General features: G+C 30.5%; 3 protein-coding genes across 7 annotated transcripts; 1 reads left to right on the top strand and 2 right to left on the bottom strand.

Annotated features, from left to right (window-relative positions):
* LOC17887776 (probable inactive receptor kinase At5g10020) lies at positions 1-3,853 on the bottom strand. Of its 2 annotated transcripts, XM_023784472.1 has the most exons (4): positions 2,581-3,853; positions 1,069-2,469; positions 913-997; positions 641-791 (listed from the first exon to the last, which is right to left on the bottom strand). In XM_023784472.1, the coding sequence occupies exons 1-4, from the start codon at positions 3,488-3,490 to the stop codon at positions 743-745; spliced, it is 2,445 nt and encodes an 814-aa protein (XP_023640240.1). In that variant the 5' UTR covers positions 3,491-3,853; the 3' UTR covers positions 641-742. The 2 variants fall into 2 exon arrangements, with proteins under 2 accessions (XP_006293611.1, XP_023640240.1); XM_006293549.2 differs by having other exon boundaries at positions 1-791; positions 913-2,469; positions 2,581-3,747.
* Positions 3,854-14,468: 10,615 nt separating this feature from the next.
* LOC17887920 lies at positions 14,469-17,169 on the top strand. 4 transcript variants are annotated; one of them, XM_023784182.1, is made up of 8 exons: positions 14,469-14,682; positions 14,785-14,866; positions 14,956-14,981; positions 15,358-15,410; positions 16,165-16,272; positions 16,393-16,510; positions 16,582-16,734; positions 16,871-17,169. In XM_023784182.1, the coding sequence occupies exons 5-8, from the start codon at positions 16,265-16,267 to the stop codon at positions 17,024-17,026; spliced, it is 435 nt and encodes a 144-aa protein (XP_023639950.1). In that variant the 5' UTR covers positions 14,469-14,682; positions 14,785-14,866; positions 14,956-14,981; positions 15,358-15,410; positions 16,165-16,264; the 3' UTR covers positions 17,027-17,169. The 4 variants fall into 4 exon arrangements, with proteins under 4 accessions (XP_023639950.1, XP_023639948.1, XP_006295190.1 ...); XM_023784180.1 differs by having other exon boundaries at positions 14,469-14,698; positions 14,785-14,981; XM_006295128.2 differs by lacking the exons at positions 14,785-14,866; positions 14,956-14,981.
* A 4,275-nt stretch (positions 17,170-21,444) lies between these two features.
* Positions 21,445-23,967, bottom strand: LOC17890007 (ETHYLENE INSENSITIVE 3-like 1 protein). The gene is made up of 2 exons (XM_006293398.2): positions 23,724-23,967; positions 21,445-23,439 (listed from the first exon to the last, which is right to left on the bottom strand). Exon 2 carries the CDS (start codon positions 23,403-23,405, stop codon positions 21,642-21,644), a length of 1,764 nt encoding a protein of 587 aa, XP_006293460.1. The 5' UTR covers positions 23,406-23,439; positions 23,724-23,967; the 3' UTR covers positions 21,445-21,641.
* Positions 23,968-27,785: the final 3,818 nt, after the last annotated feature.

Genomic DNA, 27,785 nt, shown 5'->3' with positions numbered 1-27,785 from the left:
TAAGTCAAATGAGTATCTTTACTTAAGACTTACAAGTTACAACAATGATATATACGTTAATCCTATTGTCTCCAAACTAGTTGGACAATTGTATTTAGATTTACAGTTTCATTTTATACTAAAAGGGATTCATGGAACAAAATGAATCCAAGAAGGCATTTTTACAGCGACATTCACAAAGAAAGCTCTTTAGTTTGTCCTCTTGAGAACAATTCTTGAGAGCTCCTGATAGACCAACTTCATGTCCGGCCTCTCTGGTGCCGGTGAGATACAGCTCAGAGCAACCTGTAAGACATCAGTAAGAACTCCAGAGGCACTCCTTGAACTCTGCGACTCAATAATGGACGGATCAAAACACTGAGCCGCACGGTTTTGTCCCACAAGCAGTAGAACCCATTCCGTGAGTTCAACAACCCCTGGATCACTGCAAACTATATCTCCTGACACTTTTCCTGTTAGAAGCTCTAACAAAATGACCCCAAAGGAATACACATCGCTTTTCAGAGAAGGGTATGGTTTACTCAAGCTGGCAAACTCTGGAGGGCAGTAGCCGAGAGCGGTTGCGTTCAAGACTTGCTCTGATGTGGCTTCTGGTGTGATTAACCGGTGAAGACTGTAATCTGTTAGGTAGGCAGTGAGTTCAGGAGGTTTCAGGAGAACATTGGTTGATTTTAGATTCCCGTGTGGAATTGCTTCCTCGTTGTGCAGGTAACTTAGACAACTGGCTATGTCAAGAGTAACTTTAAGACGGTTTTCCAGCAACAATGGTGGGAGGTTTAGCAGTCCAGCCTCTGCAGACAACAGAGAATGAGTGAATCATCTTTGCCATGTATAGTCTCATGTTGGAGAATTCATGTTTTTAAGTGAAAAACCAATCAAAGTTTTACTACAAACTGATATGCAAGTATTTACCTTGGAGATAGAAAGCTAAACAGGGTGCATCCATGTATCTTGATATGATGAGTTTCTCGTGTTCTTTCGGTCCCCAGTAATAAGCCTGAAGAGAAACGAGATTTGGGTGCTTGATGTTCCCAAGTTTCTTTATCTCCCTTGCAAATTCCTTTTTACCTTTGGCAGTCCCTTCTCTTAACCATTTGACTGCTAATACATAACCAGAATTGAGTACTGCTCTGTACAGAGTTCCATGGCAGCTCCTTCCGATAGCTTCAGCCGGAGCACAAGACAGTTCTTCTGCTGTAAGCTTAAGAGAACTGTCGAAAATATACAGGTTCCCATCCAGTTTAACAGAAGTTTGTTGAGACCTAGGATTTGGTGAATTCTGAATATTTGATAGCGATGAAGTTGCTGAGGACACCAGGGAAACTTTGGATGACAAGCTTTCATCTTTTTGTGTTGATTCAGGGTGAAGCTCCTCGGTATGTTCTTTTAGAAATGATGAAGAATTCTCAGAGTCAGTATATTGGGAGAAACGTGAAGAAACCGGTAGCTTGGCCTTGATTGAGGGCGTAGAAGTAGTAGAAGACGAACATTCATTTTCATGTACACTGTTCTTTTCTGCAATCACAATGGAAGTAGAAGGTTCATTTTTTGGAATAATGCTCTTTTCTCCAGTCACATCCGATTTCTCTTCATCATGTTGCTTTCTCAACATAAAATGAACCATTGCACAAACAAGAGCAAGTAGAGCAGCACCCACGGCCAAACCTATTATCAGGGCTGCCTTTACCGAAGACTTCATATGATACCCATGCTTCCGTAAGGTTATATTTGCTTTATCTTTTGGTGTTTCTGAAGAAATGGGGACATTCAGTAAGGCATTCCCTGGATGAAACGCTGAATCTGGAAACCGTCCAAGATTCTCTGGCACATTTCCAGAGAGATTATTGGCAGAGACAATGAATACCTGTAGGCTGTCTGGGAGGCCATTAGGGATCTCCCCTTCAAAATTGTTATAAGAAAGGTCAAGAGAAACCAAATTGCGGAAACGAGTTAGTTCCTCTGAGAGAACTCCACCTAAGGAATTATGTGATAGACCAATATTAGTCAAGCTCAGGTTTCCCGCAGTACTTGCATCCTGAAGAGGAAGTGAACCAGAGAAATTATTGTACGACAGGTTGAGATCCATCAACTTTGCAGATACGAACAGATTACTCGGTAGAAAACCGCTAAGCTGGTTGTGACTGAGATCAATCTCTTTCAGTTCAGGATACGTTCCTAAAATAAATGGTAGTACACCCCGCAACAAATTGTTAGCAACCTCGAGTGAAGTCAGCCTCAAGAATTGAGAAGTTTGACCAGGTAGTGTTCCAGTGAGTGAGTTTGAACTCAAGCGAATAATTTCTACAGAATCCCCCCAATTCTGTATCCTTGACAAGTTTCCTGAAATCTTATTGTTACTCAGATCAATAATGGCACAATGCCCTACTTTTAGGGGTAAGGATCCTGATAGTCTATTTGAAGACAAATTGAGTTTCTCTAGTGTTGAAGAGGTTATACTTCCGACAGGACCTGCAACAAATATCCCCAGTTAGCTTAATGTAAACATATACAAAAGATGATTTGCAAAGAAAGTCTTGAAAATGATAACCAAAAGGGTATGAATATTCATAGAGATTGTACCTTCAAGTTGATTGAGGCTAAGATCTAGCTCAGTTAAGACGGTTGAACTCTCTTGTAGAAGGCCTGGTGGTAAAGAACCCAACAACTGATTATCTTGTAGCCGAAGAATCTTGAGAGAGACAACAAAACTGAAGACAGGAACAGAACCAGACAATTGATTACTGCTAGCATCAAACACCTCTAAGCTATCGAAAAACGGTATACCATCATGAGCAAATAGCTCCCCTACCAAAGAATTCCCACTTACGTTCAAATAACGAATCGACGAAACAAAGCTTGACTTTGCGAGACCCAGATCAAGCGAACCCGAGAAGTTGTTCCTGCTTATATCTACATACTCCACACCATTCAGCTGAGAAAACAGACTCATCACTTCCCCAGAGAAACTATTGCCTTGCAAATCAAGGTACTCCAACTTCTCAAGACTCCCAAAACCAGGCGGAATCACTCCTCCCAAGTTGTTGTTACCAGAGAGATTCACAAACTCAAGGTTCCTCAAATTCTCAATCCCAGAAGGTAATGAGCCACGGAACAAGTTACCAGAAACATCCAAATACTTAAGAGACTTGAAAGAACCAATGTTAGAGAGAGTTCCAGCAAACTGATTATCCGAAATCGACAAGTTTTGAAGCATTCTGAGACCAACAATGACAGGGAAACTGAAATTCCCAAGCAGACCTAAACCATTCAAATCAATGGAAGTAACATCTCCGCTACTACAAGTAACGCCGTACCAGTTCAACGGACACCCATCAGAGGACAAAGCCTTAGCATCCCATGAAGCAAGAACTTTACCAGAAGGGTCACTCTGAAAACCTTTCTTGAGCTCCAAAAGAGCTTCAAAGTCAGAAAAACCTGAAACGCTTATTGTCATCACTAGCAGTAATATCATCGAACATATTATCTGCATGACTTCAAAAACGAAGCAGCTCAACTCAGACCAACAATACAAACCCCAAAACCCAGTTCTCTAAACAACCAATCAAAGAGTAACCAAAACCCACATTCTCAATTCCTCATCAGCTTTGATAAAACAGACACAGAGCTTCAAAATTGAGTAAAGGAACGAACTTTAAACCCACCACCATGGGTAGTAACTTAAAAGAGTTTGAATTGGGGAAGAAGAGAAGAAACAAAGAGAGACCCAGAAGAGATGTTCGTGCGAGGAAGAAGAAGAGAGAAGGAATCTGGAGAATGTATGCTTTTTTGTTCTTTGCCTCTGTGGGGGTGCTTCAATCAAGAAGCGTAATCAATGGAGGAGATAGATGAGGACAGAAAAAGTAGGTAAGGCTCTTTAAGTTTTTAGCAGCACTCATTTTATTCGCACTTCTATGTTGATTTTTCAATTTTTATAAGTTTACCTTTAGGAGTAAACTTTTTTTATGGGAACTGCTATAATTGAAGATGCTTCCATGGCTGAAACTGTAATTGGAGCTTTTAGAGTTGACCAAGGAAGAAAGAGGTAATGCACATTGGTGACCAGTGACCACAGGTGATATTTGTTTCACCAACTAAAGTGATCCACACATATTAAATGGTGATGGTATTAATCAGGTATGTTATAAAGTGTAGTTTCCTTAGGAGGTTGTGTAATTTGTAGCAAATGGTTTAGTTTTATAAGTTCAATTTTTAGCAGTCTAGACAGTTGCAATCTAATAGTTTACAGCAGATTTGTTCCTCATGAACTAGTGGATGTGTAGACTTTATGTTAGTGATGGTTCCCTTGGTAACAATAGTTATATGTCATGTATGACTACAAATATCTCATACATGGACATGTCATGTATGACTAGAAATATCTCATACATGGACGTATAAAGATAATAGAGTGATGCAAATATTTGAACCACTTGGTTAAACTATGATGTCGAATTGAATCGAAGTTCGAATTGTTTCATACCTTGAAGATTATTAAATAACAAAAAAAAAAAGAAAAGTGACCAAAATGCAAGGAAAAAACATTTATTTCACATTCCCGAAAGACCACCTATTTGATCCTTTACCAGGTTCAACACGAAATCATAAAGAAACTCTACCAAGAATTGCCAAGCATTTGGGACTAAGTTTCCCCTCCCTTTTTAGTAACAAAATGAATCATAAATAGAAAAAAAAAAAACTCAGAGTTAGCAGCATGAACAAAGATGAATTTGTGAATGAGAAATAGAAGTTTCGGATATTTATAGGAATCAATGGGACAATCTCAAATTGGTCACGTGGAGAGGTCGTCGACTGTCCCACTAGATTCAGAGCTTCTTGAAAGGCTTCCCGGGATACTCTTTTCTGGGTCAAATCATTATTCAAATATGATTCACACACGCATCTCGTGTATATTGCAATGCATTTGGTAAATTATCTGAAAATAATAATGAAAGTTTGTTCAAAAGATATCCATGAGCTACATCCATTAAGATTGTTATATTGAACAGTGTACAAAAGAAGACTGCAAAGCGAGAATTTATGGAGGATGATAATGCTTTGCTTAAACCTATTACGAAGTATGCTTAGTAAATAATTATTGCCGGTTGATCCATATGGGGATGTGAAATCTAAGTTCAGTTTTTTGATATAACTATGAAGTATATTAGATATTATTACTTTTGATACAACTATGAAGTATATTAGGTAGTATTATTTCTCTATTGAGTTTTTACTACTTGTCTAATGTATATATATATATATATACATACTAGATTTAGACCCGCACATACGTGCGGGGATATATTTGTGAATATAATTATTTGATATAATCTTTATAACTCATATTTATAACGATTTGGTTTCATCAAATTTCGGAATATTTGTAATAATAATGGTTTCATCATAATATTTGGATTGATACGAAGACAGACCCAGATATTAAACTAATGTAATCAATTATATTTTTAGCAAGCTATTAAACTATGAAATCGGATAAATGTCAAAATATCAAACTTGCCAAACCGAATTACCTAAATTGTCAAGGTGGACGTATTTGATGTTTTTACCAGTAAAAAGTCTATCCCGTGAAAGCCACATGAGCAACGTTTACATTCGTCACGTTTGAATTTGCAAAAATTCGTAGGTAGCATACATTTTGCTAAATTTTCTAATTTAGACATAATACTCATATCTTACGTTTCGATATTCTCAAACTCTCTTAAACTTTAAAATTATCATCTAAAGTAGATATTTACCGTTCAAAAGTTAGCGCATATTCAAATGAAGTTCTGAGATTCGAATATAGATTAAAACTATATAGATTGTTATACAAAATTTATCTCTCATACATCTTATTAGGAATAGTTTGGAAATATTTTTCCGTTCCCATTTCATATTCACTGTTTCCCGTTTAGATATTGGCAAGGTAATGTTCGTAATGTTTCACACTCTTACGTACCTGCAGAGTTATATTTTTAGATATACATTTATTTGATATATCCATTATCTATATTAACATTTTAAAGCAGTTTTTGTAATAAATCCTAAATTTTCAAACTATTTACAAAAATGCCACTGCATTTAATACAATATCTTTAAAAATAAATGGAAAATAATAGAAATGGAAATACATCAATATTTAGAAGATTTAAAATTATAGTTCCCCTATCATATTTTTGATTTGATTTTTTCATTTTTTTGAATCATCATATAACACATAAAATTAATAAAATCTAATTTTGTTGTTCTACATATTTTGTGATTCGAATTTAAAAAATTGGATATATATCACTCAACTAATATAAAAAGTATGTGTTCAACATCTCAAATCCGCTAAAATATTAGATAATGATTCAAAATCATATTATACATATGATCATAATGGATTTAAATCTGAGTGCGCAGAAAGTTTCACTTAATAAGCATCCAAACTTTAAAATTTGTATATCAATTCATTCGATTTTAGGTGAATTGGGTAATATTTAAAATATGTTTCCTTTGAAAATATAATATGTTTAAAATATGTTTCCTTTGATTGATTTCACATCCAAACGATAAAATATGTTTACAAATACACAATTTCTAATTTAATAGGCCTCATTTTATGGTAACAGATTTATTATGATTTCCATGAATCTGAGTTAGTTATTAGTTTTGATTTTTTTTTTATATTTTAAAGCATACTTATTTCAATTGAAAATATATTTTGCTGTCATCAAGATATTTGAAAATTTTAATATATAATTTAATAATGCTAAACTTAAAAATTTTAATTGAGTTTAAATATTTCTAATATTTTCAACTTTACATGTAGTTTAAATATTTATAATATTTTAAAACCTTTTAAAGGCGTAAATATTAATAATACCTAAACTTATATAGAATTTAGATATTTATAGTATTATAATCTTTCCTTGGACCTAATTTATTTTAAATGTTTATTTACCTAATTTAATCTGTTTACATATACACAATTTAAAATACTATACATATCAGTTTATTTTAAAAGTTTCGAATTTTTTTTAATTAAAATGTTTTGAATTGTATTTGTTTAAATTAGGTAAAATAAACGTTTAAAGCATTATATAATCTTAAAATAAATTCGAATTTAATAGGCCACATTTTATGGTAACAAATTTATTATGATTTCCATGAATATTGGTTAGTTATTAGTTTGATTTTTTATTTATTTTAAAGCATATTTTTTCATTTGAAAATCTGTCATTAATTTTGTTTGGCTATAGGTTTAGGATTACATTTTATTTCATTTTTTCTATTTAATCTGTTTGGACACACTTTTAAAAAATGCTCCCATTTTAATAGTATAGATGGGATTTTTGCCAATTATGCCAGTTTTAATACTCAAACTTTTGTCTCTACCACTTTCCTTAAAACCTTTACAAGAATGCCAATTTCAACAGTTGTGGCAGTGGAGTAAACGATGATAATGCCCTCGATTTATTTTGTGGAAAGTAAGGGATGTGATATTTTTTGTGGCAATCAAAGAGCATTAAATGGGAAAGAGGTAGGCTAATATCCAAAGGATATATGATTAATTGGATAATTAAATAATAAAACAAAGTGAAAATAGATTTAAAATATATTAATGGAGGACAAGTAAAATAGAATTTTAGGAAATGGTAGTATGAAAGGATAAACCATTGTTGTTGTCTACGTCGATGTTATCTACTGAATGACTACTTAAAACAACAAGTCGTCCACCAAGAAACAAAGATACAAATTAGTTAAAAGACAACTTGATAGACAAGATTAATTGGTAAAAATTAAACATGTGTCGTCTACTGGATATAATCCACCAAAGCTAGTCTATCCAGGATGTATCACACAACTTCTAAGAAAACACCCGCAGATAAATGTTAAGAAATATATGTTATTATGGTATTGTTAAAATTTTACATCAACACGAAAAACCAGTTTAAATGATAGATAATTTTTTATGTTTTCTAGATCTCGTCCATCAATTGGTACCTAGCTATATCATCAATATTTTTTCCAAGAGTTCAATCATTAAATCCTCCTTGAATCTAACATTTGTGTCCACTAACTTATTAGAAGATCTGAGAAATAGAGTTAGCCAAATGTTGATACGATGATAAATAATAATCATAAGTTTTTTCAAATCAGAAAATTTAGAAAGATTTATTTGATGATTAAGAAAGAAATAGGAGAGAATAAGAGAGAGATGAGAGATGAGCCATGAGAGATAAGAGATGAGAGTTGAGAGAGAACATTAATGCTGAAAACTTTGGTTAATGGTAATTTTTGTCATTTTAATTTATCAAAGTGGACCCTATGGCAGTTTAAAAAATGATTAAGTGAAAATGACATTTACCATAACAAGATATTGTACATAAGATATGACAAATCTTATAAATTTCTCTTCTTTATTTACTATGCGTTTCCTAGGGAAACCAAATTTTGGTGCATCCTTAGGTAAATTTATGATGAAATTAATATGATCATTGGGTTTGTTACCTTGGTGATAATGAGTGACATTTTCTTCAAACATAATTACATGGTTTCCATGGTATGGTGGTTTGGAGCGGTCACTTTCGTTAGGTTGATGTATTTATTTTTCAATCAAGGTGTTGACTTCGTCGGTAGAGAGCGACATTTCCTTTCTAAGTGAATTTCGTAGCTGACTAATTATAGTCCCGTATTGCAGTATTTCAGAATTTAGACTCCGGATAAGAAATTTCTATATTAGTTGAACAGTCTCTAATTTCCTACTATCAGATTGTGTTTTCGAACAACTTATTGTATTTTCCCTTATTATTTTATCATGTTAGTTTGAGCACTTATCGTACTTTCGTCATTTCTGATGTTTTAAATTGTTCATCAACACGGAAAACTAGTTTAACTGATAGACAATTTTATGTTTTCTAAATCTCGTTCATCAGCTGGTACCTAGCTAGATCATCAACATTATTTTCCAAAAGTTCAATCATTAAATCCTCCTCGTATCTAACATTTGTGTCCGCTAACTAATTGGAAGATCTGAGAAATAGAGTTAGTCAAATGTTGATAAGATGATAAATAATACTCATAAGTTTTTTCAAATAAAAAAATAAGAAAGATTCATTTGATGTTTAAGAAAGAAATAGGAGAGAAGAAGAGATAGATGAGCGAAGAGCCATAAGAGACGAAGAGAGAACATAAAAGTTGAAAACTTTAGTTAAAGGTAGTTTTTGTCATTTTAATTTATGAAAGTGGACCCTATGGCAGTTTAGAAAATGTTTAAGGTAAAATGGCATTTATCCTAAAAAATATACAGTACATGGTAAATCTTATAAATTTAAAATCTTTATTTACTATGCGTTTCCTAGGGCAACCAAATTTTGGTGCATCCTTAGGTAAATTTATGATGAAATTAATATGATCATTGAGTTTGTTACCTTGGTGATATGAGTGCCAGTTTCTCTAAACATAAATACATGGTTTTCATGGTATGGTGGTTTGGAGCGGTCACTTTCGTTACGTTGGTGTATTTAGTTATCAATCAATGTGTTGAATTCGTCAGTGGAGAGCGACATATTCCTTTCTAAGTGGATTTCGTAGCTGACTAATTATAGTCCCATGTTGCAGTACTTCAGAATTTAGACTCAGGGTAAGAAACATATAAATATATATATATATATATTAGTTGACTTGTTTCTAAATTTCTATTATCATATTGTGTTTGCGAAAAACTTATTGCATTTTCCCTTTTTATTTTGTCATGTTTGTTTGAGCTCTTATTGTACTTTCGGCATTTCTGATGTTTTAAATTATCCATCAACACAAAAAATCAGTTTAAATGATAGACAGTATTTTATGTTTTCTAGATCTCGTCCATCAACGGGTACCTAGCTAGATCATCAATATTTTTTCCAAGAGTTCAATCATTAAATCTTCCTTGAATCTAACATTTGTGTCCACTAACTAATTGAAAGATTTTAGAAATAGAGTTAACCAAATGTTGATACGATGATAAATAATACTCATAAGTTTTTTCAAATCAGAAAATTTAGAAAGATTTATTTGATGTTCAAGAAAGAAATAGGAGAGAAGAAGAGAGAGATGAGAGATGAGCCATAGGAGATGAGAGATGAGAAATGAGAGAGAACATTAAAGCAGAAAACTTTGGTTAATAGTAATTTTTGTCATTTTAATTTATCAAAATAAGTATTATTAACAACATTGTGACTTGAGTTAATTGATTTAATATTTAATTTTATGAACTTCTTAAACTTACTAAATTAACATATGTAATTTAAAAAAAAGTCAACATATCTTTTTTAGCAATCAAGTATATTTGAAATGATAGTTCTTTTGAATGCATAATCAATTAGAAACTATTTTATCTATTATTTTGATGTACCTCTTTCATCCCCTCCTCCTCCTAGTTGCAGTCTAGTGATCTTACATATTCCTCGCTTTCCAGCGGTAGATGTGCAGTATTCAGTCATTAGAAACATGTTGAAACTCTCTTTCCCATATGAAGTCATAATTGCATTTTATCCCAACGGGGTTGAGGGCGGGGTTGTGGATTTCTCTTTGACCTGGTAGTTTTTTCCACCTTCCATTGGTTACTTTGGTGTACCCCTTTTATCTATCCATTTTCAAAAATATCCATGTTTTATATGAAAATGATAAAGTCTTATAATATAGTTTATAAGGTACATCTAGATAATAACTATTACTGGAAGATTCGGTCTCAATAATTTATAACGTTTTAAAAGGCTTTATATTGTTTTTACAAAGTTTTTAAAAGATTTTGAAAAGAGTTTATAAGATTTTAAAAAGGTTTTAAAGTTTTTATTATATATTTGTACGGTATTTATGAAAGATATATAAAACTTTATACACATATAATGGTAATTTGTGTGTATATTTATAAGCTGACCTACGTATTTGAATAAATTTCAATATCTTTAGTGGCTTTTTTGGTAAAGTTTGAAAATGAGGTATTTTTAAAAAGTGGTATTTAATAAGCGATATTTTTGAAATCCCCTCTTTTATAACTATATATATATATATATTGAGTTTAACTAAAATTTAAACTCAATTGATTTAACTTATATTCATAATTCTATACAATTAAATCTAGTAAATGTTAATTATTTGATTTATACATAAAACATTAAAGTCATATATTATTTATATAAAATGGATAGCTAATACATGATTCAGTCGTGTTAATTTTTTTTTAAATATGAAATTTGACATAGTGACGTTCACACTTTGGACTTTGGAGAGCTCCTTCAATTATTATATGTATAATTTAATAATTTTAATCCAATTAAATATTAAACTGAGTGGTGATACTTTTCGAACAAAAACATAGTTTAACGGTAGTTTAGGATATTTCTCTTAACTTAGTCTTGACATTTGTTCAAATTTTTTTCATAAGTGATTAAAGTATTAGAAACTTCACGTACTAGATGGTTAAATGCTAATTATTGACATGTGCTATTTGAGAACATAAACATGCTTAATAGTTACTATCATCATCATTTGACAATTGATATGATAGCATATTTAAACAAATAGAAGCAACCAAGTTAAAGAGAAAGAGTAAGAGACTAAACCACAATGTTTAGTTAGATGCCATGTCAAATTTGGTTCGGCGAGGAGGTGTAAGAGTTCAAGGAGGTCTCGGTCATGTAGTAGGAGGTCAATGAGAGGTATACGATTAGATTGACTTGTCCTCTAAAAACAAAACAAAAAATATTTATTGTCATCAATGTAAACATATGCTACTTCTAACAAATGGCTTAACTCTAATAAACATATGCTATTATTTGGGTTTGAATGCGAAGAAACCAAATGGTATTATATATAAAAAAAAATAATAAGAAATGGTATTAGATAAAAATATTTTTAAAGCATAAGGAATGTAGAAACAAGTTTTGTGATCTATACCTAAAATATTGACAGCCTTTGTAAATGAAAATCAGACTAGGATGATAGTAAGCACAAATTTTTGCATGTCATAGAAAAGATCATTATCCTAAAAGTCATTTGATAATAGTGGGATTTGATGGAAAAAAATCAAATTGTTGCTCTAAATGTTTTTCTGATTAAAATTAAAAATGAAATATAATCAAATTTAAATATAGTCTCGGTTAGAAGAGAGAGAACTTCCAAAACACTTAAGTTTTTGTTTACTTTCACATACAAAATTTGAATCCTTGGATAGAGAAAAAAAAACACAAACAATCTATGGTAAAGGTTTGAATTTCTAATCAAAAATTAGACAAAAAAGTGCAAATCATATTCTCATGTTCGTTCCTTTTTCTAATAGATTTGATAAACTGGAATACAAGTAACACCAAGCACAAGTGATATAAACTTGTGATCATTACTAATAGACCTTGCTTAGTGGGTTACCACATATTAAAATTTAAATTCTAATTAATCCATATATGGTTAAGTTCTTTAGTATTTCATAACAAAGAATTACTATTAATAAATAAATAATTCTCTTACAAAGATAAGTAATCACTACTTTATCTATATATTCACCAAGTCTTCTATCCCAAGTCTATCTAAGATATAAACACTAGCTAAAGTCATCATATACAGCAGTAAAACTGTCTCATAGTTGTCTACATAATGGAAGGCCCAAAGCCTTTCCAAGATCACTCGTGGCCATAAGCGATAAAATTATATTTTTCTTATGTAAACCAAAAATGTTCACAATAATAACATAAAAATGTTTACCAGAATGAATATTTTCATATAAAAAAGTAAATAAAATTGTATTAAAATTAGTATTAAAAAAACTTTTTTAGAAGGTAATTAGTCACCTAAACTGTATTTTCTACCAATTTTTAACCAAAATTTTGCAATCCAATTTTCTTTAACTAAATTTTGTTTAATATAGTCAGAAGTTAGCTTACATTCATTTAACTAAAAGTATATGATAGAAAAAAAAAAATCTCTAACTGTTTCTAAAATAACTAATGTCGTAGACAAAAGTGTTCTAAATTATAGTTGTAGGCACAACTGAAGGATGTAATGTGCAAATATTGGAGTATGTAATGTGCAAGTGTTAAAAACATATTCATATAGAACAGAGAAGAGGCAGCACCAGAGAATGCATGTGCTAGAAACCCTTCATATAGTTACCTTCAGTTTCTGATTTTAAAAGATACACTTTTATTTGCTTACCTAAATGACATAGAAGACTATGAGTACCTGTTGGGTTTTTTATAGTAAATTTGGAAAAATGTCATGTTTTAAATATTATTTTTTTTAAATCGTTTTTAGTTTCTTTTAAGAAAAATAACTTCTAATATATAAAATAACTTAATTTATCTAACTAAAAGTTAATAAATTTTAACAGAAGATTATAGAGAATTTTTGAGAAATACCCTTTTTGGTGTACCCCTTTCTAAAAATACCCCATTTTTCTATCCATTTTCAAAAATACCCCTTTTTAAATATAAAAATTTATAAAGTTTTATATAGTTTATAAGGTACTTCTATATAATAACTACTACTGGGAGATTCAATACAAATATTTTACAATGTTTTAAATAGTTTTAAATCGTTTTTATAAGTTTTATAAGGTTTTTAAAATGTTTTTAAAAGGGTTTATACGGTTTTTATAAGGTTTTTATAAGGTTTTTATAATTTATTTTTACGCTATTTATGAAAGGTATATAAAGTTTTATACACATATAAATGTAATTTGTGTATATATTTATAAGCTTACACACATATTTGGATAAATTTCAACATTTTTAGTGGGGTTTTTGATAAAGTTTGAAAATGGGGTATTTTTAAAAAGAGGTTTATGAAAAGGGGTATTTTTTGAAATTCCCACAAGATTATATTATACAATAAAAATCAATTTTAATTATAGATCAATAATTTAGTTTCATTAAATTATTATATAACTAACAAATATAAAGAAAATTTTATCATAAATATTTGTTAAATATAAAAAGAGAATACTGGCATAGAAAAAAAACAGTTTTTTATGATTGACTCACATATATGTATAAAAATCCCAAAGAAAACAAAAAAATTATGCATTTATCTTACAATTTTGGTTCAAAGTACTAAGTTTTGGAAAATTTTGGGTAGTTTTTAATAATAATATATCATGAGCTTTGGAAATTTTGGTTTTACATAAGCATGATAAATATTCAACTATAAGTTTATAATATTTATAGAAAATTAATACAAAATAAGAAAATATCTTTATATTAAAAGGAAAAAATTAATGATAATTATATTTATTTCCGAATTTAAAATATTTTCTCCTATAAATTTTAAATATAGTTTTGATTTAGTAAACTAAATCTTTTAATTTAAATGAAGACAACATTATTTTTTATATATATTAAAAGATAAAAATGTAATTTTTTATTTAAAATAGAAAAAGGTGTTTTTCAAACTAAAACTTAGTTACACCTTTTCTCTCAAGAGTCAAGTCCTATCAAGTAAACGACAGCGTTTCTTTCACCTTCATCAAAACAGTAAACCCGAAGTCTTCTTCTTTCTTCTTCCCATCGATTCCGACATCGAATCTCAGTGAATTCTTCGTTGTCTTAGCTTGTTAAAACCTAAACCCTCGATTCCGACATCGATGAAGTGAGCGCTGCTTCGTCCGCCGCTGTATTCGATTCTGAAGTCAAAACACAAAATTCATCGATTTCTGCTTCAACAGAGGTCCTTCAACGAACCTGTATATTTTCCTTTGCTTTGCAAATTTGATATTTTGATTTCAGTTTCGTAATCTGAAGGTATGAATTGGTCATGGGTGTTTGTTAGATTTGATTGTTGAAATCAATGTTTAGTTGAATGGAGCGTGAAGATTGAACATTTACTCTCTACTCTTAGAATTGAGAATTGGGTATGTGAACATAATAATGGTTCAATAGATTCTTTGAACTTTCTTTACTCTGTCTCTCTGAGGCTCACAAATTTGCAATCTTTGCGGAGATCTGAGGCAACCCTTTTCTCCTCTGGTTAGTTCTTTTAAAACCCTTTTCTTGTTGTTAGTTTTATACGTCTTACTGATGTATGCTCTTGATTAAGAACTGGTGAGCCTTGTTATAAGCAGAACGTCTTGGTTACTTTTGCAAACATGTGTCCTGAGATTCATGAGTGATGTTTGTTTTTATACAAATGGGTCAATGACGAGTCTGTTTTTTAATAGTCAGGTTAGTTCTTGATGGCTAGTTATGCATAATATGGTGTAGCAGAACAAAGAAACATATAATTTGCTAGCTAATAAGAGATCAAAGATCATACCACACTGGAAATATTGGATTGTCGAAGAGCATAAAGCTGTGTGCTTTCCATGTTTTCAAGTCTTGAATGTAGTTGTGGTTGTTGTTGCAGGTTCTTGATTGCCACAGAAGGGATTTGGCCTGTAGGGATCAACTGAGGCTGAGGTTGGATCTCTTTATTTGCCCAGCTCTTTGTTTGTTTATTTTCTCAGACCTTATCTATTTGCTCAGCTCTTATAGAGTGTTGAGTACTTGGTGTTCTTAATTAGGCATATACTGGATTACTTATTTACTTCAAACTTTGCTTATTGAACATTACTTATTGAAAGCAGAACGTCTAGGTTACTTTTGCATTCGTCTAAGATACTTGTTCATGAGTCTGTTTTGGATGATCTGTTTAACTCTTAAGCTACTGTTTCATTCGAGGATTTTTGTGTCCCCTTTTAGGTTTCAAAACCAGTCTTGTTTGATTCACTTTTGGCTCATCATGTGTCCTGATTTATGAGTGATGTTTTGGAGTTCTTGTTTCAGATTCTAATCTCTAGTATTCCAGTTTTTGCATGTTTAGGATGAAACTATATTGGTTGTGAGATTCATTCATGAATGATGTTCTTAAACATGAAGTGCTGAATTTAGAAGCTCTCATTTCAGTTTCAGTTCTCTAATATTTCTAGGCTGTGCTTTTGTTTACGATAAAGCAAAACTATATTGTTTGAGTAGATTGATTCATGAATGAATGAAAAGCATATAAGTCTGTGAGTTTTTGATGCTTTGTTCTTACAATCTTGCTCTCAGACCATCATCTACAGCTTCTTGGATAATATGCGAATAGAGAATTGTAGATTATTTAAGGTTTTGTTGGAATCGATCGAAGCATATTCATGATTTTTGAATACCTGACTTTGGTTTGATTTTTCAGGAGCAAACTCTCTTGGCGTCGACGCAGTCTTTGTTTTGTTGCAAACGAATTCAAGTTTAAGTGTCTGGCCTGTAAACGGCGCGCTGCTCAATCCGCATAGATGAAAATGTATGTTCAACAAAGTCTCATTCTCTCTCAATCTATGTACTCTCCATCTTTAGTTCTATTATTGTTGCTTGATTCCTTCCTTTTCTGTTTGTAATCGAAATATTTGTGTGGGTGTTGCAGAGTTAAGGCAAATGCAGGAGCACTTACCAATTTCGAGGTGCTTGACTTCCTAAATTCAAGAGGTGCATCAAAGGATACAACTAGAGTTATAGCTCCAATTGCTATATCAGAATACAAGGTTTCTTTTCTCTGATCCTTACTTAAACCTTTGAAGGGCTTTTAAGCTAATTCAAACCATCTTTTTATTAGGTCTATGATTACTTAGTGGAGACTGCTGCTTCCACTCAAACACGAGAGAGCGTTAACAAATTTGCAGACAAGTGCAAAGATTTCAAAGTCGCAAAAGCTGAGATTCTCAACATCATCAATCTCCGGCCTTCTTCTGCTGTCGAGTTGGCACCGGTTTGTGTTTCTTCTTGTTTTTTTTTCTCTGTCTTCACTACCAAATGCCATGAACATATATATTGCTGCATTTAACAGTTTGTTGTATGTATAACATATATAACATATCAACTCACTTGTTGTGACTATCTTGTAGATCATAGAGACACCCAAGAAAGGGGAAAAAGAACGAAAAATCGACACTGATGGGATATTAGAGCTTGTGAAGGATTTGCTACCTCCTTTGCCTACAACTGATGAAACTCCTGAAGATAATGACGAAGAGGAAACTGAGAACGGTGAAGAGTCGTAGTAACATGCAAATGAAGTTTTCTGAGTTGTTATCTTTGTTTAGCTTAGAATGTTTTTATGAATCTGAAATTGTACTAAACTAAATTGAGTCACAAATTAAAAAAAAACAAAGAAATAAATTGTGCACCATAAAGGTTTGTTGTATCTTCAAAGTTCAAACAATTAGGTCCATGCATTACGCCTCAAAAGTTTATAGGAATATATTCTACAACCATACTAAAAAGAATATTTGGTTTTGTGCATTGTTGTAGATCTCGTGTAAGATATTTGGACGTAGTAGAAGTATTAATCTATTATCTATAATCTATAAATTATAGTTTTTTAGTCGAATATATATATTTCAAATCAGAATTTTCGTATATATTAGACATAATCGAGCATACCTTATGGATGACTAAAAGTATTGTCTTAATTCCAACGGGAGGTGAAAAATGACTATTCAAGATTTTCATAAACACCTAAAAAACGCTCAATTAGGAGTTCAGGTCTTTAAAAGTATCTCGTACTATCAAGCTCTGATTATTTTCGTTAAAATACAATTTATACAATTAATTGGGAAGTACAACTTGAAACCAAACACCTCCAATTTAAAAAAAAATGTCATGAAATATATTCCAGTTGCCAAATAGAATTAATGACAGCAAAAAAAAAAAAACAAAACAAAAAAGAACAAAAACAAAAACTATCTATATTTATGGAAATCATAATAATCTTTTATCATAAAAAGTGGACAATTAAATTCAAAATTAAATATATGTAAACATATCTATTTTGAATATACATAAAAATATTTAATATTAATTTAATATTTTAATATAATTTCGAAATTAATAATTTATATAGAATGAAATCTAATAAAACAAAATCATCATATATCTAAAAAACAAAAATAACATTTTCTTATAAAAATAAAATGATAAAAAATATGTTAGCATATGAAATAATCAACTAATCAAATTCTACATAGTATATATACATAACTGATCATATCATCAAATTTAAATAAATCAATAATTAAATATTTATTTGCTAAAATCATGCGAATAAACATTGTACATCACATAAATTTCTTATTTTCACATAAAAAATATTCATAAAAGCAATCTAGCAATTATAGCACAAAAGATATCTACAAAATTTATCATTAATTCAATTAGTTAATGATTTTTTATTTGGTCAAACAGTTAATTAATGATTATTCTAAACTTCTTTTTTCTTATTAATTTCACACAATCTTAACAAAATAAATCTTCATCCATGGCAATTTGCATATCATTACAATTATCAAATATTAAATAATTATTTTATCAAATCATAAACTACATTTTGAGATTATAAACATATAGAATTTCTATTAAGATTAAAACTAAATAACAAGTGGATATATCACATTTAAATGATTTTAACGACTTATTACTAATTTTTAAATAATAAATGGATTATATTTTTATGATTTAATCTAATTGAAAACAAATAAAATTTTCAAATTGGTATGATATAAATGATATAATATATAAATATCTACAAACATTATCTCACATATACTTACAATTTTAAACTATCCTTGACAAATATGATATATAAGTTTTGGATAACCGGTTGAAATAAAAAAATTGGTAGTTATATTTAATTCTCAAAATCTGAAAATATTGAACAAAATTCAACTTTGGGATGTATAGATCTCTACTTTTGGACGATTATATGAAATTTTACATATATTAAAATTATATTTAGTTACATGTAAATGATGTTATTTATTAAAAAATAAATATAAACTTATAGGAATGGATACGAGACGGTAACATATAATTAGAAAACAAACATTATATGAATTATTTCTCATAAAAAAAAACAAAACTTGATTAGATATAAGTGTTATGAGACACGGTTATAAAGTTAAATTCACTTTCAACTTTCAAATATAAAACTACGAGTACGATACAGGAACATGTAATTGAAAATGCTAAATTTAATTTCCAATTTACTATTTATTTCAAAAATTTAGACATGAAATGACGGGTACAAGAAGATAACGTATACTTCGGATAACAAAACTACAATAAATCCATGTATTAAAAAAATAGAAATATTTGAATCTTTAGAAAACAAAAAGGCTAAAACATGAATCTTTGAATTGAAGAAAGTAATGAGAAATAAAGATGAAACTGAAAGATCAATAAAATTAAAAATCGAACAAGGATTGTGTATGCTAGAATTACAGACAGTGCCTTGTGAATGGAAATGATGGGAGCATGTGACTTAGATTGATAATTAGATTTTTATTAGTTCGATAAAAATAAATATTTAAACGAGGAATATGGGTATCCCGTCTAAATCTTTTACCAAGTTTCTTATAATAAACATTGCCAAATGATTATGTCTTAAAAAGAAACGATTATGGGACATAAATTTTATGACAGATAGAAGACAGGACGGGGCGGGGTGGGACGGGATGGGTCAGGACGAGACGGAAAGGGATATGACGGGTTTTCCATTATAAACTACACATAAAACAATTCAAACTAAAGCCAAACACAAATCTGATTTAACATCTCTAAGCAAACAGTTAGAAATATTTTGATTAGTTTAAAAAATAAACACGTAATATCACTTATCATTTTCATTTAAATAATTTTAAAATAGTATTATGTAATACAATATCTATATTTTACAACTGTATGTTTATATATAGTTTATCAAATAAACTCATATAACAAAATTTTACCAAAATACCATCTACTTGAAAAATCATAATTTTGTAAAAATAACCCGCACGTACGTGCGGGTCCATCACTAGTTGTTTTTACAGGGCTTCACTAAATGGCTTCACAAAAAAAAATTGCTTTTACAAACAAATATATTTATTCATCTTATTTCTTTACAAAAATTTTAAATGAAATTAAAGTAGAAAATGAAATTGATCATTTACATTTGAAACTTTTTGATTTATTTAATCATTCAATCACTTTACTAATCAAAAATATTTTTAACCGGTTTTTAACTTAATCGTCTTTTTTATAATCTCTAACAATGGCCTTGATTGGTTGTTATTGTAGCTTTAGATTTTTATCTATAGATTTAGAGTTGTGGAATTTTTGGTTGTGGCTGTAGATTTTTTTGCCGTAGTATTTTGGCGGTAGGAATTAATTTTTGGAAAGCTGAAAAATATATGCTTTAGAAAAAATGGCTTTGTACACCAAACAAAAATAATTAAGGAAATATTTTGGGTGTGAATCAAAAAAGGAAATACAAAATTTATAAAGTTTGATTGCTGTGAATTTGTAGCTTTGGACAAAATATGGCTGTAGAAAGACTCTAAAGCAGCAACCAAAATATGGCCAATATCTTGTTGTTATCATCAATAATTAAACGAATTAGTTGTTAAAAATGGCCAACATTAGAATATATGTAATAGTTTGAAAATATATATTTAGTCACCTATTCGAGAACTACCAAAAAACAATTTTCAACCGCTTTATTCAAACAAACTTAACAATTAAATCCTCAACGTTTTAGAACTATTACAATTTTGAAAATGCCAAAAATAAAAATTTCGATAACATTTATACAAAAATGGTATCGAAATTTATTTTAAAAATTTTCAAAAATGCTCTAAATTTTTTTTTATTGAAATTGCAATCACAGAATCACAACAGTAAACTGTATGTTGAAAAATGGTAATTATTTTTGTTTTTTTTAATAACAATATCATATTTCATAATGTTACATAACATAAGATAAAGTACAATAATAGTAATAAACAAACAAAAATGAGTGGATGCATGTAGTCAGCTTTGGCTATGAAGAGACTAAAAGAGTGGTGGGGTTTCCACAAGGCATATCACATGGCCTGTCTTCTAAATCCAAACTAAAGCAGACAACAACGTTTGTCTTCTCTTCCTCCCAAAAACAATCCACCATTTTGGCTTTTCTTCACCTTATTATTGATTATTTATATAAACTATCCAATTTTGGATTACAAATGTTGGATCAAAAACAGTTAACATTAGAATTTGCCTGTGGTGAAGAAGAGGCCACAACAGCCTGATGCTTTAAGGCAACCTGTAACTATACACTATTTTAATATATGTTTGACCAAACAAATTATACATGAAAGAATATAAAAAAAAAGGATGACTTATATTATAAGTTTTATAAACCCTAACAATATGGCTAAGCCATGTGTTTTTGCTTATTATGATGATATGTTGAATTGAGTTGACTAGAGAACAACCAACAAAAGTGACAGAGTTGTATTGTTCATTTGGTCACTCTTGCATGATAAAATAGTTTATGTGGAAATGTCATAAAATTATTCTTTTACCAAAAAAAGTGAGAAAAATTTAGATTGTTTCTTGATTGCTATATTGGTTCTTTGGACTTAAAACTTACATAGAACCGTTGCATTATAGAGATGTGTTTGATGGATAGAGAGATTATTAAAACATGAGATGAGTTAATATGAATTTCACACACACACAAAAAAATATAGATGGCTTCACCATCATCATCAACAATATAGATGAGTGTTTGGTGCCAATAGGAATACAAACCCAAGTCAGGTAAGTAGGTAACAGTAGTAACAGAGTTATTAAGAAAGAATGTTACAGAGATATTCAGAACCATATTGATACATCTTGTTGTTGCTGCTGCTGCTGCTGCTTCCCAATTCCTTCCATTGCTCCGGTTTGCCAATCATCTCTGTAATCGAATGCAGCCATATCGAACGGTGTTGAATCAAACACCATCTGAAACCGGTTGTTGATTCCGCTGTTTGTTCCTTGTTGCATAAACATTTGATTGCTGTTGTTGAAACTCAGCTGGTTCTGATTCTGAGCTGCTTTTGCATCAAGAGTCATGGTTTGATTTTCAATCAATGGAGGAGGAGGAGTTTGGTTGCTCTGGACATTTCTATCGTACATGGCCATAAGCTCGGTGATCATCTTCTGCCCATTTTCCGGAACTCCAAAGCCTGATAGGTCGATGGCCTGGACTGGTTGCTGAAGAGCTACAGGCTTCATTTCACCCATATGAAACTTGGTTGCTCCATATGCTAAGTGATTGTTTCTGTATGGACAAACCATTTGGTGGTTGTCCCTTGAACTCCTGTCTTGAAATCCCATATTCATTTTGCTGTGAGGACACTGGCCATTCTCACAAGTGTAACCTGCTGGTCTTTCCATTATCATAACATTCATATCGTTGTTCGGCTTCCTCTTTCTCGAGAACTCCAAGTTTCCCATGGTGGCAGGAACCTCTTCCTTTATGGGAAAATGTTGCATTTTAGCAATCCCAAAGTTTGTAGGAGGATTCATCATCACTATCTCTGGTTTCCGCTCTTCCACATCGAAACTTGGTTGTTCCTTCTCAAAGCCTTCAACATCATACTCACTACAATCATTGATGAGAAGCGACCCGCTTCCTAAAGACAATGCAGAAGATAGAGGAGGACATGACTCGGGATAAAGCTCCCGAGCCACAACCTCTTCTTGGTTAATAATAGCAAGCCAAGTAGCACTCTCTTTCGCCGTCATCTTATCCTGCAAGCATTTCGATTGCCTCACAAGCTTACGGATTTTAGCAATATCAGGCGACATATGCTTGATCACCGCAGTCAAAACACCAACTTTCCACGCTTTCTTTAAATCATGAGGCTTCTTATAAGGAGGAGGACCTTGCTCGTTTGGCAAACCGAGCTGAGGCCACCAATCTTCTTTACCATTAGGCCACCAAGGTGGAGAAACTCCTTTCTCCAAAGGAAACCGCCTCTGTGGAGGATCACAATGTTGCATCAACGCAGATAAAAGCGATCCAAGAGTCGTGTCCTGAAGCTCCTGAAGAGTATGCGGTGTTGGTCCAACCAAACTGTTACAATCATTACTCCCTCCAGAGATATTGTTCTCTGCTTGGTACTTAGCAATAGCAGCTGGACCATTACGATCAAACCTAACCTTATCTTTCCACCACTCCCTCAAATTATCAGAAGCACCAGTCACAGGCTTACCCTTCTCAGGGATGATACCATAAACAAAGCCTTGAGCTTTACAAACTTCCATCATCTTCAACATATACTTCAAGATCCCATCTTGTGCTCTAGACATTTTCTTCCTCCTAGCTTGCTCTTGTGACTGCCTCTGCTTCGAACCATCAACACCTTCCTTACTACACTTGCTCTGCTGCTCCTTGAGACGCTTCAAACGCATCTTGTCTCTCCACATCCTCTTCTCAAGCTCATCCACATCCATCTCATCATCAGTATAGTCAACATCTTCAACCACTGGTTCTTGTTCAGCTTGTGGTAATGGACAAACATCAATAGATGTTGAGGAAGGGAAAAAATCCATGTTCCCATACATTCCCATCTCATTAAACATCATCATGTCTCAAAGACCAGACCCAATCCACTTCTTTAACCTGAAAAAAACAAAAAAGATTCATATTCAATCACCACAAAACAAACACATCAATCGTATCATAAGAGTCTAAAGAAAACAAATAAAAATCAAAACTTTATGATAGAAACATCAAACCAAACACAAGAGAGTACAAGGTAAGGTTCTAATCTAAATACCCAGATCGTCAAAAAATGAAAACTAAAGACCAATCAAAGAGCAAGATTATTACAAAGCCATCATCATCAAGAACATAAAAAAAACAGAAACAAGAAGAGAAGGAAAGAGACAAAAGAGTGTTGTTACCTGAAAGAGTTTGCAGATAAAAGAACACCCCAAAAGTAGTATCTCTCTCTTGTTTCCAACAAAGTTATAATATAAAGATAAGGGAAGTCTTAAGTTCAAAAGATGAAGAAGAAGAAGAAGAGTCAATTAAAGATCACATGGGGGAGAAGAAAGGGACATTAATTACTGTATGTGTGTTTTTCTGGGTTTTGTATTGTAGAGAGTTCTTAGATGAAAGAGAGAGAGATCAAGATGCTTTAATGGTGATGATGATGATGGGGCGATTTAAAGATTTTTTTATATATAAAAGTCGCACCGTTTCATTTTTTTTTGTTTCTCTGAAAATATAAATAAAAAGAAAAAAGAGCATTGATTGAGACATTTAGGATCAAAGTGGTTTCATAAGTCGGTCCGAAGCACACAACACAAGACGCGGTTGGTGGGTTCGTGCAGTGTTTTGGAAACCAAAACCAGACCAGACCGATCTTGGAATTGCCAAAGAGATACATTTATAAGTTGAACCGTTAGATCTTATTTTAAAAACTAACAGCTAAAAAACTGTTAAAATTGATGGCGTGGATCAACAAGAAAACACGGTTACATTTTGATAAACTAAATTCTTTGAGTTTACAATCCAAAGCTTTTTTATTTCAAATTTTTGGATTTTTTTTTTTTTTTTTTTTGTAGAGAATCAAAAAAAGAACTTTTTAATATTAAATATTCATTATTTAGTTAGGTATAACACACTATAATGTTGGAAGTTATAAACATAACATTTGGACTATTTTCTTCGGAAAAACTATAAGATAGAAGCCAATAACGAGAAAATTGTTTAGATACGTAACATAATGCGGAAGAATATGGATTTTGTGTGCCATATAGGCATGACCACAGTTACGGTTATCACGGTTACGGTTTATTAATTATCGGTTACGGTTATAATATTTTTTTTTTAACCATAATCTTAATCTTTATATATACGGTTAAAACAGTTTTGGTTACGATGTCCGGTTATGGTTAAATATGGTTACGGTTATTTGATGATTATGATATAGATGATATTATAAACAAAATTTTATATTTTCTTATCATATCAAATCATGTTTATTTAAGATATGAAATATATTATATGATTTAAATATTTATAGTAAATTAGTTAAAATGATTTTTGTTTAATCAAACACAACTACAATTAAATAAATTAATGGTTATGAACCTAAAAATATTTAAAGTAAATTATTTTTGATTTGAATAATGAAAATGAGTAATGGAGGGGATTAGAGTTACTAGTTGACACATTAAAGTGATTAAACCATTTAAAACATTATTTTAATGAAATAATTTTTATTAAAGGTTTAACCGCACGGTTAATTATATGGTTAATCGTATGGCTAATTATATGGTTAACTAATGGTTTTATACGGTTACGGTTAAAAAAAATTATAACCATGACTAATTTATTTTTACGGTTAGCAGTTATAATTTTTAACCGTTTTATACGGTTACAGTTGAAAAACGGTCCACTTACAATTAGAAATACGGTTAAGGTTAGATTTTGGTCATGTCCAGTGCCAAGTAATCCGCTTTTATATTTGCATTTTATGAAATAAGAGACAAAAAAAAAAAAATATTTCCTCTATGATGTTGATGTTGATGTTATCCAAGTAACACTTAAACTATTAATTAAGTCCAACAGAAGAATAAACATTAAAAAAGAACTGAACCAAATTGTACAAGTAGATGTTTACAAATGTTTGGGCTACTAATAGAGCCCATGTCCATAACAATAATTTTGTAAACCTTAGAACTACTTTTTTTTTTTTTTGTCTTTAAATATGTAAATATCATTAAGATGAAGTTAAAGGTTTTACAAATAAACGCAAAGCCTAAACCAAAGCAGCCATGGAAAAAGAAAAGAAAAAAAAAAAAAAAAACTTGGCTACGATAGATAAAAGGAAAAGAAGAAGATTATCTAATCCAAAGCAGTTTGTTCATCTTTTTCGTCTTTGTTCTAAAAATCATATATATAAAAGTAAGGTTTCACTCTCTCTTTACTGGTATTTAATTTTAAAAATATAATATTTATTTTTAATTAAACAGAAAAACACATTTAATCAGGGGGAATTTCAAAAATACCCATTTTCCAATACCACTTTTTAAAAATACCCCTCTTTCTAATTTTATCAAAAAGTCACAATAAAATTTGAAAGTTATCAAAAACATATGTATAAACTTATATTTATAGACACAAAATATCTTTACACGTGTGTAAATTTATATATATATATTTCATAAGTACCGTATAAATACTTTTTAAAAATCATATAAAAAGCTTATAAAAACTGTGTAAAACTTTTAAAAACCTTATAAAAATCATATAAATGCCGTTTAGAACCTTTTAAAACCTTCTAAATATTTGGATTTAGTCTCCCAGTAGTAATGATGATCTTGATGTACCTTATCAACCATATAAAAGTTATAATTTTTCATATTTGAAAAGGGGTATTTTTGAAAATGAATAGAAAAGAGGGGTATTTTTAAATAGGGGTACACCAAAAGGGATATTTCTCAAAAATTCTCTTTAGTCATATACATTAATTCATACTTTAAATTCACACTTTACTACTAAAGTATAACTGAAAATTATATAAAATTTTAAAGACTATTGGTTTTCTTTATTGAATTTTAATTAAACACACTATAAAATTATAATTATGACTCCTCTAATTTAATTATTTTGAAAATGTAACTTTCATCACTTCTTATCCTATAAATAACCATTCTCACATCCTCCTCCACCATATCTCATATCTTCATTATTTTCTTTGTTTTTTAAAAAGTTCTTGCATGGGATGAAAACTCAATTAAGATGTCATTGTAAGAGTTTGATTAACTATTTGGTTTAAACTTTTGTTTTCAATTTTATTTCTTCTTTGTTTTTAGAGAATTTTTGAGAAATACCCCTTTTGGTGTACCCCTTTTTAAAAATACCCCTCTTTTCTATCCATTTTCAAAAATATCCCTTTTCAAATATGAAAAATTATAAACTTTTATATGGTTAATAAGGTACATCGAGATCCTTATTACTACTGGGAGACTAAATCCAAATATTTATAAGGTTTAAAAGATTATAAACGGCATTTATAATGTTTTTATAAGGTTTTTAAAAGATTTACACAGTTTTTATAAGGTTTTTAAATAATTTTTAAAAGTTATTTATACGGTATTTATGATATGATATATATATATATATATATATAATTTTACACACATATAAAGATAATTTTTGTCTGTAAATATAAGTTCACACATATGTTTTTGATAAATTTCAAATTTGATAGTGACTTTTTGATAAAATTAGAAAGATGGGTATTTTTAAAAACTGGTATTGGAACATAGGTATTTTTTAAATTCCCCCTTGTTTTTTATGTAATTCTTCATTTCTTCATTGTTTTTTTTAAATGTATAATACATATGAATAATAATATTTTTGGCTGTAAGAAAATTATTTTTTTGATGAGATTCAAAAATATTGATTTCCGACCATTGCACAATAATAAAATCAAGCTAAAGAAACCATTTTCATTCTTTAACTTTAGATGTTTGTTTCTTTCTCACTTATTCATGAATATTTATTTTAATTTCAAAAGTCTGTAATTTTTTACAAAATAAATTTTTGTTATATAATTATGAAATCAATTTTCATAACTTTCTCTTACTTCCAAAAGTTTGTAATACATTTTTTTAAAATTTAGTTTGTGATTCATCATTTAATAATAAACTAGATTTGGACCCGCGCTACAGCGCGGGGGAATGTTTTCGAGTTTATTTTATTTTTAACGTGTTTTATCATATGTGTAATTTTGTGTATTCATCATTTGTGTTTGTAGGGTCTACATAATATTTTTTTGGAAAAAGTGTCTATTCGAAAATGAATAAATTATTTAAATAAAAAAATAAAATAACGTGTATACAAAAATTACATACTTACAATGTTTGTTATGGCGAACCAACCCGCAAAGACCCGTCTATTTTAAAAAGAATCATGAAAAATGACTAATAATGAAAAAATAGAAGCATAAT

This window comes from Capsella rubella, unplaced genomic scaffold (genome assembly GCF_000375325.1).
Source record: "Capsella rubella cultivar Monte Gargano unplaced genomic scaffold, Caprub1_0 scaffold_4, whole genome shotgun sequence".
In the NCBI taxonomy this organism is placed as follows: domain Eukaryota; kingdom Viridiplantae; phylum Streptophyta; class Magnoliopsida; order Brassicales; family Brassicaceae; genus Capsella; species Capsella rubella.
This window is presented reverse-complemented; position numbering and strand designations above follow the sequence as displayed.